This window comes from Chrysemys picta, chromosome 8, assembly GCF_011386835.1.
Source record: "Chrysemys picta bellii isolate R12L10 chromosome 8, ASM1138683v2, whole genome shotgun sequence".
Taxonomy (NCBI): domain Eukaryota; kingdom Metazoa; phylum Chordata; order Testudines; family Emydidae; genus Chrysemys; species Chrysemys picta.
The window spans coordinates 19217484-19231130 of record NC_088798.1 but is presented as its reverse complement, the minus strand read 5'-3'; the positions used below and the strand labels follow the sequence as shown (position 1 = coordinate 19231130).

The following is a 13647-nucleotide window of genomic DNA, read 5'->3' as shown; positions in this document are numbered from 1 at the left end:
ATTTTTTGTGAATCTCATGATTTTTAAGCCAACCGCATAAGATTTTGGGCACCTGACTTGTGATTTTAGAATGCTTCGGCATCGGAAACCTGTTACTCTAAGACTCAGGAACCAGATTCTGAAACCTGAACAGCTTTGTGGGACCAGAATTGTCTTTGGTTTGTGGTACTGGATGGTGTGGGCAGCCACCCTGTCAGTGTTACTAAGATGGGGTGTAGAGACCCTATGCAGCATTTGACAGAGAAAAGGTTAGAAGCCTTTCTTAACAGGTGTCTGCCCACACTGCAGGAATTGCGACAGAACCAAGCCATGGAAGAGGCTAAGAGGACTGATCACAGCACTGATGATTTTCACCAACGGGAAGGTTAAAGGTGAATAAGGAAGAAGCGGGTCTCTGAGTGCTGGACACTTGTCCTGAGACTCTGAATAAGTAGAAGACTGGCCAGAGAATGTCTGTGCTTACAGATTCTGACTATGCAAGTCTTGGTTTGCTCTCTGGCTGCAGAAAGCTATTATGTGTGGAGGCCTGGTCAGTGATCATATGTTAGCCTACTCCCAGGGTAGGCTATAGCGACCTTAGTTACATTTTGATGCTGCTTAGTTATTTCACATACAAAGTTGTTGATAAAAATAAACAGCCAGAAGAGCCCCGGTCTAGGTCATGCTTTCATTTATTCACTTCATATAAAAATCTCTTAAGAATGCATCTGAACACAATATATAATACTATAACATACATTGTGTGAAACTTTTGAAAACAATAAAATAACCACCTGGAACAATGCAGTGTTCAACAGACATACAAACCCATTGATCATGCACAACTGTGCTAGTCTCATCAACTATTTAGTCACAAGTTGGACCAAAAGCTTGAAATATATTTTACAAACTGAGATTGACACCATTAATGATGCCTAACAAGCTTTGTCAGAAGAAGCTTCACAGCACAATTATTACATCAGTTCACATTTTGTCATAGAAATTCACATTGGGTTGTTCATATACTGGAACATGACATTTAATAGTTGGCAGCATTCACAGGGGGTTTCCGTTTCAGTATTTTAAACAGCTCGTCCTATTGCCCCCACTCCCAGTCATAAGATACAACTCTTCTTAACTCATCATGAAAACGAAACTCCTGTGAGCTAACGCCACCTGAATGCCCTTTATGGGTTCCGTATGTCTCTTACGCTATGTTCAGGTTCTTCTATTTTATGCAATACAAAAGGTTACAAGAAAAAAAGGCAACTCTTATCCAGAGTTTTCTACACAATTAACACCACCGTTGACAGGTAATGTTAATTTATATAAATTAATAACTTACAAAACATTACATTATATACAGTCAGTAATAAATACACTGTTATAAACAGTAATGGACGTGTTAGAGCTCAAGGCAGTGCAGGAGAAGGATGACGGAACTAAACCTAGGAAACATGAACTACAGGTGAGAGAAACATAAAGATCCGAGCGTGCAACTTCCACTGAGCAAAGAAACCGTCAAAGGGAGAACACACATCACACACTGCCTTATTACACTTAATTGTATATGTACTGCATTGTGCTAGAAAAACAGAACTACCCTTTATCCTGTGCACAACAAAAGTGAACCCCACTGAGGAAAAAATACTGTTGTACATAGCAAGCAAACAGAAAAGATGTGCAATGGCATGAAATGACTTTAAAAGCTCATCTGGAGATTTAACGAGACTATTAAAGGTGCAGCAATGCAAAATCGTGGGTACCCCTTCTGTTTAGCCTGTAAAAATGATTAACCGCAATAAAGTGACAGATATTGCCCATGAGAGAAGGAAGACTATTTCTTTTAACAGGAAGAATCAAAAAAGTATCCACCAATTTTGAAACACATTGTGTAGAGTTTTATACTAAACTTTGTGTATTTAATAGGCTCTTGAAAAGACATGAAAGTGTTTACAAAAAAGGCACACAGGTCCGCAGACAGGTGGTTAGGTGGACAGGTTTTATATGTAGAGTTACTATTCAGTAGTTTCTATCAGTCTAACTGGTATAAATCCCAAAACCTTAACAGTATAAAATCTCTCAGTTCCGTGTCATTCACTTTCAACCAGCTCAGTAACAATTCAAGCCGGCTCCGGAACAACACAATGTTTTAAGATGACAAGGTTTAAACTACAATGTAAATCATCTGTTAATTTCCTGAGCAATCATTCCATACACGATCTTTAACCTTGACTCCAATCTCAAGTAGCTGAGAAGATCTTTTAGCCAATGTTAGACACAGGCCTAAGACCTAGATCGCAGGCTAGTCCTACAAGACAGCTTGCATGCTCATTAAGTGTTTAAAGTTCACCTACATACAGTACATTATGTATCAACAGGTGACATATCTTCTGTCACAATTTCTATATTAGCTTCTTCTTGTGATTCCCTGTTGCCCGGGTCAATCACACAGAGTGTCTTTGTATTGCTAAAATAGCTGATACTCTCACTCTCCTTTTCAGGTCCATCTGAATCCTCCTCTTCAAGAGTCAGTTCAAACTGGAACTTCTCCATTAAACCCTGACAGTCTCTATTCCGTTCATCAAGGGGAGGGGAGGGGCTTTGAGGTATCATACTCTGGTACCAGTTCCTATTGTCTTCTAAAGTATCCAGGATGTCTTGTGCGTCAGGCTGCACTAGGTCCGCCCAGGTCTCCCAAAGTGGATGGACGATGTAATCAATGAATCCAACCTGAGAAACAAAATATTACACAAACATTACAAATGACTGATGCATTTTTTCAGAACATATTCAGCACCACTAAGGACCTCATTCTGAGAAGCAGCCTTTGGTTTTGCCTGCAAATAAATGCATCAGATGGGGCCCCCAAACCCAGTGTCTAAATGGCACCATTTGCACATTAGGTATCATGAATGGTGTCAATCTCAGTTTGTAAAATATATTTCTCTGCAAAATTGTACCGACAAAAATGAAAGTTGGCTTGAGGCCTTTTTTAACATCAGGCCCTGAATGGAGGTTTAATTAAAAACAACGGTCACATGGACATTCAGAGATAAGGCTACCATTATGCCATCCCATAGTGAACACGTGATTATTAGTAGGCTTGCTGTTATCTTTCTTTGGCTGACTCAAAAAAACAACAACCTGTTGTGGTCCAATACTAAGGCAAAACTCAGGCTTAGTTAATCTTCGGGAGGTAGAAGGCTTCGCTGTGGCTGCTATTTAAATGTCACCTCCCAACTGTTACTGTACAGAGGCACCTGAAGTAACAATATTGATTCTTCTTTTTTATGGCAATCGCAGTGCAATTCCCCTTGAGCATTCATTTGGCTGGCAGCTGTGAAAAAGCCAACGTTCTTAGATTGACTATCAGTCCAAATTCTGAATGTTACTGCTTTTACAGACTTCAATTTGACCTTTAATGATATCTTATTATCGCATGTAGCTTGTGTGAGATGACTTGTTTTCTCTGCTTTGCACCTTTAAATAGAGAGATGTCTCTCCTTTCTGTTGCAGAGGTAGCTGCTGTTTTTCTGTCTGCATGCAGCCTACTACAACTTTCTTTTTTTCTTTCTTAAGAGTGTACAAAACCAAATGAAGGACCCACGACAAAAACAATCCCCTGTCCACAGTGATGGTATAATATGTATGCAGGCCTCCTATGGTACAGATGGATGTGTCATTGATGGAAATAATCACGGTCCAGGTTGGGTCTGTGAGTCCTTCAGACTATTGGCAAGCAAGCTCTGAACTGGCTCACTTTTTCATTGTCTGACAAACAGGACGTACAGGATGGAGAAAACTGAATGACCATAAAGAGGATTGAAATTCTTCCATCTTGGCAGAATGTGTCACTTGACTCCGCGCACTGCTGGACAACATTTCTATGCAGCAGGAAAACGTCTCTCTAAGGGGCCAGACTCAACACGCGGATGTTTGCTTTGGAAATCACATATGCCTCCTTCAGACACAACAGGATGTCAATAGAACCATTATAATTCAATTGTAACATACTGTTGCGGCAGCTTAAACAAAAAGGTGATGAAAACTTCCTGCAGCACATGTTTGGAGGCACTTTTAAAGTGAAAAAACTCCAGTGTTTTCGTTATTGGATAGCGGGGTTCATTGACATTATAAAAGCTCCCACTATTCATAAAGGACTAATGGTCACAAATGTTGCAACTTTTAAATGAAACAGTTAATTGTTCATCTAAACAAGCATCTCAAACAACCAAGCAAATGATTTGCCTGTTTCTGAAAAGAATATTTACAAGATTTAAAAGGACGTTATTTGGTACATTTGATAATTTTAAATATGTTTGTATTTGTCATTCTTTCTATTTTAGGCCCTTTTAACTTCAAAATGTAAATGCCTCTCTCTGTTGATGCATTTTTTTTCTTGTTCAAATGGTTGCCATTCTGTTCAATTCCTGATCTCCCTGCACAACCACAATCCATGTTTTAAAATCTCTCTGAAGTGAGAAGACGGAGCAGAACAACGCTTGAACACTGCCTCATGGGGCATATGGACATTTCCCTGCCAAACTGGGGTTGTAGATGGTTGTTGGGCTAACAAATGAGCACAGATTTTTTTCAATGGTGACGTGAATAATTTTGAAACTACGTGGTTTAGCACAGGAGGACATTTAGAAATAATAATGATCAACTTTGTTAATTATTTGGTCCCACAAATCCTCGACAATGTCTTGTTCAAGCCAATTAAATAAGCAACTGAGGCACCACTATCTAAAGAGCAGAATGTGCTTTAGTCAACATAAGTCGTTGGGCTCAACATTGGGATGACTGGGTTAAATTCTACGGCTTGTGTTATACAGAACATACTACATGATCTAATGGTTCCTTTTAGCCTTAAAATCTATAAATGAGAACAAGGGATGTGCCAATGAGTTCTCACAAAGTAAGAAATATTCCAGTGTTCAAAGGAGCCAACTCCTTTTTAAATATTTGTATTGATTTAGATAAATACTGCCCTGCCTTCCCAATCCCCTCCTCCCAGGACTTCCAACAGGCCTTTAAGATTATATCCTGAAAAACTGTGGGTTTCCACAGGTCTGACAGTCCACACTGGGTTGGCTGCTATCTACAGATCTTTCCCAAAGCATTCTGGAGTGGATCCTGACTCAGGAAGTCCCTAGACTGTGCAAAATGTAAAGAGACTAGCCACTAAACAGAGACTGCCAAAACTTTGCTGACTTGGCAGGATATTGACCAATTTTGGAGGGACTCATTGAGGACCAAGGAGAAGGATGTTGTGAAGGATGAGAGAAGAATAGTAGATGGGGGAATCTGAATTGCACCTTCCCAGTCAGGGGGATCAGATAGATTCCCGATTGCTTCTGGAAGTAGGAACACAAAAAGAGAAGGCTAAGGCTGCATTTGAATGTAAGGCAAAGTGAAGCAGGAAAGAGCACACTTAGAATGGTCACGTAAATCTATAAAAGCTTCAAAGATATTCAAGTATTTGGGGTTTATCAGAATCAAACTTCTGAACCTTTGGATATTTACCTATTCCACTGAAAAAAACCTGTCATTATAATTGAAAAGGCAGATGACCCTTGAGCATATTAAATGCAGCAAGAGGATGCCACGCCCTTAATAAAAATATCCAAATCAATGAAAAAACATTTGGACCAAACTCATCCCTGGTGTAACTGCATTGATGAAACCAAAGTCACACCAGGAATGAACTTGGCCCATTCAATTTAAAACTACAGACTGAAACAAATAAAATATACCCCAATGTAAAGTACCTGTGATTTCTCCACGGAGGCTGTGTGTTTGTCACACATTGGACTAATTTCCATTCCTCTCTCTCGTTCTTTGTCTCCCTGCTGGAAAAATTCCTCCATGATTCTGTCTGTCCACTGCCGATATAATTCCAGGGATTTTGTGGGATTACTCAAATCTGCACAATGTACCATATTTCGGAGAACCTGAAATTACAATAATAAGAAAACTCATAAAATCAAGTGGAATAAAAGAAGATTTCAGACCATACCTGTTTGTTTAATCAAGAACACTTTAATCACAAAAGTCTTTGATTATGCAACATCCTATGAAAAAGTAACTTCTCAAAAATGTCTTCCAAATTACACTAGAGATTAGTTGTCAGGGGCTTTTGTGGAAGCACAAAGGGCACTGTGTGCCAAATCAGCTAACTCTATGGCTATACAGGGTGCAGTTGCAGTACGCCATCACGTAGGTCTGTTCTTGAATGCAGGTGCTTCCCACCATTCATAATTTCTTCTCTAAATTGAGCCTTTTATAGCTAAATAGCCCTGCTCTATTAACTGAATAACATCCCTTATACACAAACAAAATGGATTTGATTAATTGTGGACAAAGGGATTTAAAGAGAAATGGATGGAGTGTTCTATATTTTACCGCAACTTCTGTCTCCAGATTAGCAGCTTTTTAAAAAATGAATTGTGATCTTTATGTTAAACCAGTGATAAGGTGGGAGGTTTTTTGGTGAGCTTGTTATTAAATGTCTGCCACCAAAGTCAAGGGAGGAATGGGGTGCTTTCCCTTTCTCTGAGAGAGTAAGCCCCTTTTCTCAATACTCTGAGACTCAGTGCTGTGGGTTTTTCTATGCATTGGGATATTCTGGGGCAGATCACTCAGATACATAATAGAACAACTTCAACAAGAGAGAGAATGAGAGAACATTGCAGTGCCTAAATCCATCCTAGGGCTTTCCTGTACCTCTTTGCTTCTCTCCATGGTATTGAACAGTAGCAATATGGGTCCTACAAGCTTTGAATGATTCCTAAAAAAGTTAGCACTGAACTTTGCAACAAATGCCAAGACTATTACCCAGAGTAAAACTATGCAGCATGGTTTCTTCAACGAGGAATAAACTTTGCAAAATGACAAATCTAAGGAAAATTGCAATCACATACCTGTATACGATCTGTATAGTTATCCAAAAGGAGAACTCCTGAACTTGTCACTTTCTTAGTTTCCACCATAGTCTTTAGATCTGCCAAAAGGCTCATATGTTTGGACATATCTGTTGCCAACACCTTTATAAAAGAAGAAAACCTTGTGAAGTAAATGCAGCAGTGCAAAAAGGCGATTTTTCTCTTTAAGAACAGCGGTAGGGATAGCCAGACTACAATAAGGGTAGAATTCTTACCATGTCTATCACCATTTTCCTGAGAGTCTGACGCTGTTTCTTCGAAAGGTTCTGGAAGATATCACAGTGTTCTTCTTGCAGCAATTTGAAACCCACAGCAAGATGGTGGTTTTCCAAGACAGATTCATCATTGTACATCAGAGCTAGTTCAGAATCTAGCAAAGAAGTGTGAAAGAAATCAGTAAGCATAATGCAGGATTTCAAACCTTCTGTTGTTCATTGAAGTCTTTAGAATCATTTAAATAAATTATTAAAAACTACGCATGCTGTGTTCTACTGGTTTTCTTTTTGTTTCATCAGAGCCAAATAGCGTGTGGTATTCTAATATTAACACTCGTATACAAGTACTGTAATATACTCATTATTATTCAGTTTAATTGGTAACTAGCTTGAGATGAGAGAAAAAAATGATCTTTTTGTCACTAACAATAGAAAGCATAAAACATGCAAAGAAACTTTCCAAAATGGAGCCATACAGTTGTCTTGGAACTAATACATGTATTTAGCATGTTCCAAAGTAGACTATGAACTACAAACATTAATCTTTGGCTTTATCATCATCCATAACAACAATAAAAATATAAAATAAAATATTATGGATTATTTAGTTGTCTCATATTAGTTATAAAAGAACTGCCCAAGTTCACACTAATGACTGGAAGACTCACTGTGAATTAGTACTAGGAAAATAAACATGATTTATGTCACAAAGAGACCACATCACAAAGTTCACTTGTTTTTTTATTTTGACAACAGTTTAATTATTGCCCAGTTTCATGGTGCGCTAGCAGTCTACTGCAGAATATTGCACGACAGTAACACAGTCTTAAGGAAGTAATTTGAGACCTTACTCTGCTATTAAATCTTTGTTGACCAAGGGAAAGAGTGAATTAGATTTGCAGATTAGTGTGGTACTACTGTATTTAAAACCAGACTTACTTGTATTAATAAGAAATTGGTTGGAGACACCAGGGTGATCCACATCGTGAATTGCAGCTGCAAAAATAGCTGCAAGGATTTCCAAATCTGTGAAGACAGCCTAGGAAAAAATGAACAATATGAGCATGTGACCACAGCCTTTAAACTATAAGCTCCGAATGGTTTGCATGGAAAATTGTTAAAACTAATTGTCCTTGTTTTTAAGATTTAGCCTCCCATGAGCAAAATGTTTCTAGTCAGAAGAAAGCCCTTCAAACAGTACATGCACTTGATACTGAAAATTATTTAAGGTATCTTTGCCCTAAGTAAACTAAGCCCTCAGAAAAAGCAGTACAGTATACTACTTTTGCAATATGAATGGATGCTGAAGCAGAATGCATCAGTTTAAGTGTTCTGCTATGTATTTTAATGATCTTAAAGTGAAATCTTGAGTCTGTGAACAAAACTCCAATAGTAGATTTTGAGGAGTTGAGAGTGGACAGAATTTCATCTACAAACCAGAAGTAAGGACAAGACATGGAATTGACGCTCTGAACCTTGTATGGCACTGGAATGCACAACCACTAGCCCACTGGTTAGCTCAAGATTACACACTTCAGTCATTCATGCCCTCTGTTGCCTTCCAGCAGTTAGGTTTCAGGGCCACCAATACTGCATATAGCTTCAATTAATTCACACAGAGGATCTATATATTGAAAGATCCATTCAGATATCCTGTTTATTGCTTTAGAATCCGGGCCGACGAGGGGGGGAGGAGGGGGAAGCCAGTACAAATTACCGGGGCCCGGGACCCAGCTTCCCCCCCATCTCGTTGGTCCTGTTTAGCCGGTCCGCCCTTGCTGGGGCCTGGCTTCCCCGCCCTCTCGTTGGCCCTGTTTAGACGGTCCACCCTTGCTGGGGGGCCCGAAAATTTTTTTTCACCTGGGCCCGAACCCACTCTCGGCGGCCCTGTTTAGAATTATCCAGTCAAATTACTTCAATGCCCCAATAGAGATCACTTTGTTAAAAACAGAACAACTTACATCTAATGCAGGCGTAGAAAGAAGAACGTGTGTCGACTGGGCCACATCAGCAGCATGTAGGCTGTTATGGTAGGCTACGTCGGAATGGTAGTGGTCTTCCAAAGTCATCATGTAAGTTACAAAGGTGTCAGATGAGATTTTGAATGTTTTTAGTAGATCTCTCTCCTGTTTAATAAATGTGAAAAGAATACATATTAAACATGCAACCAAAGGTGTCCTCATACACATATTTTAGGAGTTAACAAACCAGAAAACAATCAGCAAACATACAAGTGTTGTAAAAGAATAGCAAATGCGTGAGGAATCTCTAACCTGAAATATGGCATACATAATACAGGTGAGGGGTCTGCTGTGTGAATATCTTGCAACATTAAATATGTTAAGACCCCATTTATTTAGATCCTCCAACTCCTATAGAAAAACAAAAACAACAAAATAAAATAGTTACAATACTTTAAAAATGCATGTGGGAGCAGGTACCACACACTATCATATCTCTCAGTTTAATCAACTCCTCGGTATTTTCTGAAAGTTTAATAAGATGATAATTAATATGAAGTGGTAATTATCAAAGCACACGAAATGTAAATTAACACTGAAGATTCTATGTCAAACCACTATTAAGTGGAGAACACATTGCATTGAGTCATAAGGGAATTATTTTCGGTGCTGTCTCATGTAGCTGCAGGAAACTCTGGCAAGAAGACAATGGCAAAGTATCCAATGGAAGACATGGCTGAGCTGTGTTCACCAATGCCTAAGACTTTACAGTTCAGAACTATTTAGTCACACCCTCCTCCTTCTGATCTTTTAAACTATTCTGATTAAATTTCAAAGGCCTGTACATACCTAAAAATATGCTCTAGGGGCCTGATTCAACTCTCATTGAAAACGTTAATTAAGACTTACAATACTCTTGTCAGGTAGGTAATATTTATTCCCATTTTACAAAAGAGGCTGTCAGATTAGGATAAGTGACTTGGTCTACTAGTTCAAACAGACGAGAACAGAACCCATGAGACCTGGCTCCCATTTTAATGCTAAAGCTAGTAGACAGCACCATCTTTTCTCTCTTTCCAGCTTCAATGAAGATTTAGAAAGATATAACTTCAAGGATGATTTTGTACAAGAATCATGCACACCTTGGCCAGATGGTCTTCCTTTTCTGTTTTCACACCAAACCGCGAAATGCTGGTATTGTTTAAGCTTGAACTGTGCATTAATTTTTTCACTCCACTGATCTGTGTCATGAGCTGCTGTTTTTTCTTCTTCTCTCTGTCTTTCTGTGTGGGAGAGGGAATCTCCACATCATTTTGTTTGTCTGCGAAAGAAAAACAGTGAAATGATTCAACTACACGGAACCAGGGCACAGCAAACTCTCACTTTAAAATCAACCATTTGGAGACGCTCCATTAAGTTTTAATTTTATACACATGATAATTTTAGAACCTTGCAACCTACTTTAAACAATCACTCCTGAATATTTAAAGTATTTTAATAAACCATTAAAAATCACATTGAATTTAAAATACTACATTCAAGCAAACAATGATTATTGTAAATTAAGACGTTATTACTCATTACCAGTGTCTTTAACATAGTAATCATTAATCATGAAAGGCTCATACCCTCAGGTCTAAATCCACTAGTAACAAAAATGCTGGTCTAAGATCTTATGCTGGTGTAAAAGATGTTAGTGATCTTAGGAAGAGGAGGTCAAATTCACTGTTGGTGTAACTATACTAGTATCAGGGTAGTTACATCAGAAGAGAATTTGGCCCCTGATGAGTTGTCTGCCCTCCACTGTAATGGATCTTCCCTTTGGGCTTTGCTGGGGCATGATACACCATGCAGTTATCCTTTATGCCTGCTAACACCAACTTTGCTTAATTTGTGCAATAGTCTATTAGTGTTTGTATAATATAATGTCCACCCTTTAGATTAATTCCAATCATTAAAAGTGAACAAAGTGTCCTACAGTACACTGAACTAATTTATGTCCTTAGATTTGTGTAGAGCTACACCTCTATCCCGATATAACGCGACCCGATATAACATGAATTCGGATATAACATGGTAAAGCAGCGCCCCGGGGGGGCGGGGCTGCACACTCCGGTGGATCAAAGCAAGTTTGATATAATGCGGTTTCACCTAGAACGCAGTAAGTAAGGACAGCGTTATATCAGGGTAGAGGTGTATTATTGACTTCAATGGGAGTTAAGCACACGTAACTGGGGAGAGAATTTGGCCTGCTGTGATTTGTTTTAATAAATAAATCTATTTACATAATTAGTTATCACCTTTCATTTAATGGAACACAAATAATTTATTTATTGGATTAAAATGAAGAAAGAATGGCACACGACTTTTGTAGGGCGCAGTTTTCGTACACTTGTGAAATAATCCCCTTGCACTTTTGCAGATCTGATCATCTCTAAAGGAACTAGGGCATTAGCTGTGTTTTCCTTTGCTTAATTAAAGATCTGTGTAATAAGAACTACTATTGTGTCTACAACATTGCAATTAAGAAGAAAGACATTATTCACAATGACTGTCGATTTGGCATCAATGGGTGTTTCCCTTGAGAGTAGGCACTGGACCAACAGAAGTATTTCCTATATACAATCTCCTTAGCAATGTTGAGTGCTAAAGCAGGACAAAATGAAGCTCCTAAACAAAAACCTTGTTACTTGATAAAATAACTAAACTCATTAATTATGTGAATTTTTTGAGAAAAATCCTTCTAACGGGTCGAGCTTGCTGATACAGAATAGTGATGGAGATCAAGAAACAATAAAAATTAAAACCTGTACTTAACAGTAAAAGGTTTTAAGGTTAGTGATCTAGCTACAGTATACTCATGTTGATAAGTGGCCACCACAAAATATTACTTCTTATGAAAATACTCTACTTGAGTTTAAGAATGTATATTTTTTACCTTGATTTAGAGTACTGGAGTACCTGCCATTTAACAGGCAGGTATTGTAAGTAGTTCATTGATTTTAAAATATAAAAAAGGTGCAGACAGATATTCTGTACCTTCAACACCACATATTACGGTTTCTAAAGACTGTTATAATTCCCACTCCCACCGAGTTTTTATTGTTTTCTATCAGTCCTACTTGTGGTCCCCTTTAAACCATCCACAACATGTGATCACCTGAGAAAGTGACTGTCATCTCCTCTATGATTCTATGGTCAGCCATCAAAGGTTTAGCAATTTGTTCCACAAAGTGTCTGTTCCATATGTTTTTAAAGGCAGTCTATGAGTATATATTGCTAGTAAAATTAGCTACTACTCAAAACCTGTAAAATATGCTGCAGGAGAAGTCCAAGTATCTGAGATGAGAATCACTTCTCTAGAAAGCAAATACAAAATCAGGGTCTGGTCCTGCAGCTCTCTCACGTGAGTATTCCAACGGTGCAGGGTTGGGCCCTTAATGTTTATTGTATGAAAGCCTGTCATTAGCTGTTATCACTAATCCTATAATTACCACTCACAAAAAAGAACCACTCTCATTTGGGATTGGATTCATACTGAAGTTGAAAATAAATTACTTTAAAAAATCACATTCTATAGTGTAGGTCTATATTTAGAACTTCTGCAGCATACAAAACGGCACAGAAACAGATGGTGCCGTTCCATGAGGCTATAATTCTCTGATGAGATGAGAAAGAAAGGGAGCAGCTATACAGTTTGTCACTGCAGAGGATGGCATATAGTGAAAAACCATTTTTTGGTTGTTGTAAATCCATCTAGATAGGGGCAAGATAGGGGTAAGAATACTCTCCCCCCCTCCACCCTCCAGTTTGGTCATTGATATGGATCCAAAACCTGCTGCCCTTATTCTGGCAGAATGCCCATTGACTAAATAAGGGCTTCAGGATTGGACCATCAGTGGCAAATTTGACCCAAAGAAAGACACAGTGAGTGGGGCATCTCAACACTCCCCGGAGGACTTACTCTACAGCACTTAGTGAAGTTGCACCTGTTTGAGCCAATAGTGAATTTGGCCCTCTGACTAATCAAGGCTATGATATATCATGCACCTTATTCATACCATGAGCTGTTCATAGCTGTATGTATGTGTTCCTTTGCACATTCTGAGCATTACAAAACCATTCCCCTGTTTAATTTAGGGAAGTGAAGAAGCAGTGTTTTCTTGTTTTGGGAGACACAAACAAGCAACCCCCATCCTAGAAGTACTGTTCATCTAGAAATCTAAGGGCACACCTAGGTCCCTTTTTTTGGGCAGACATTAACAAGCAATCCCCATCCTAGAAGTACGGTTCATCTAGAAATCTAAGGACACACCTAATTTATTAATTTAAAAATTAAAAAGCTTTATTTATTTATTTTTAAAATGAACAATCAAGTTCTAATTTGTCCCAATACGGAGGGCATGCACACATGGCCCTCTGCACCACATATGCCACTGACGCAGGGCTTAAGTGGTTTGGTGGCTCCTACATTCCCTTGTGGACCGGACTGAATATCACCATTATAGAATAAGTAGCAAGGGGGGAGGGATAGCTCAGTGGTTT

At 38.7% G+C, this 13647-nt stretch overlaps 1 protein-coding gene across 8 annotated transcripts in view; it reads right to left on the bottom strand.

The window, feature by feature from the left end:
* Positions 1-653: 653 nt before the first annotated feature.
* The window catches only part of PDE4B (phosphodiesterase 4B), a 380290-nt gene continuing 367296 nt past the window's right edge, over positions 654-13647 (bottom strand). For all 8 annotated transcript variants that reach the window (XM_005300089.5, XM_005300088.5, XM_005300091.5 and 5 more), the window contains 8 exons: positions 10245-10423; positions 9415-9513; positions 9103-9267; positions 8081-8180; positions 7142-7296; positions 6906-7028; positions 5754-5936; positions 654-2712 (listed from right to left, as the gene is read on the bottom strand). In XM_005300089.5, the coding sequence (XP_005300146.1) occupies positions 2347-2712; positions 5754-5936; positions 6906-7028; positions 7142-7296; positions 8081-8180; positions 9103-9267; positions 9415-9513; positions 10245-10423 (1370 nt within the window). In that variant the 3' untranslated portion in view covers positions 654-2346. The remainder of the gene's footprint in view (positions 2713-5753; positions 5937-6905; positions 7029-7141; positions 7297-8080; positions 8181-9102; positions 9268-9414; positions 9514-10244; positions 10424-13647) is intronic.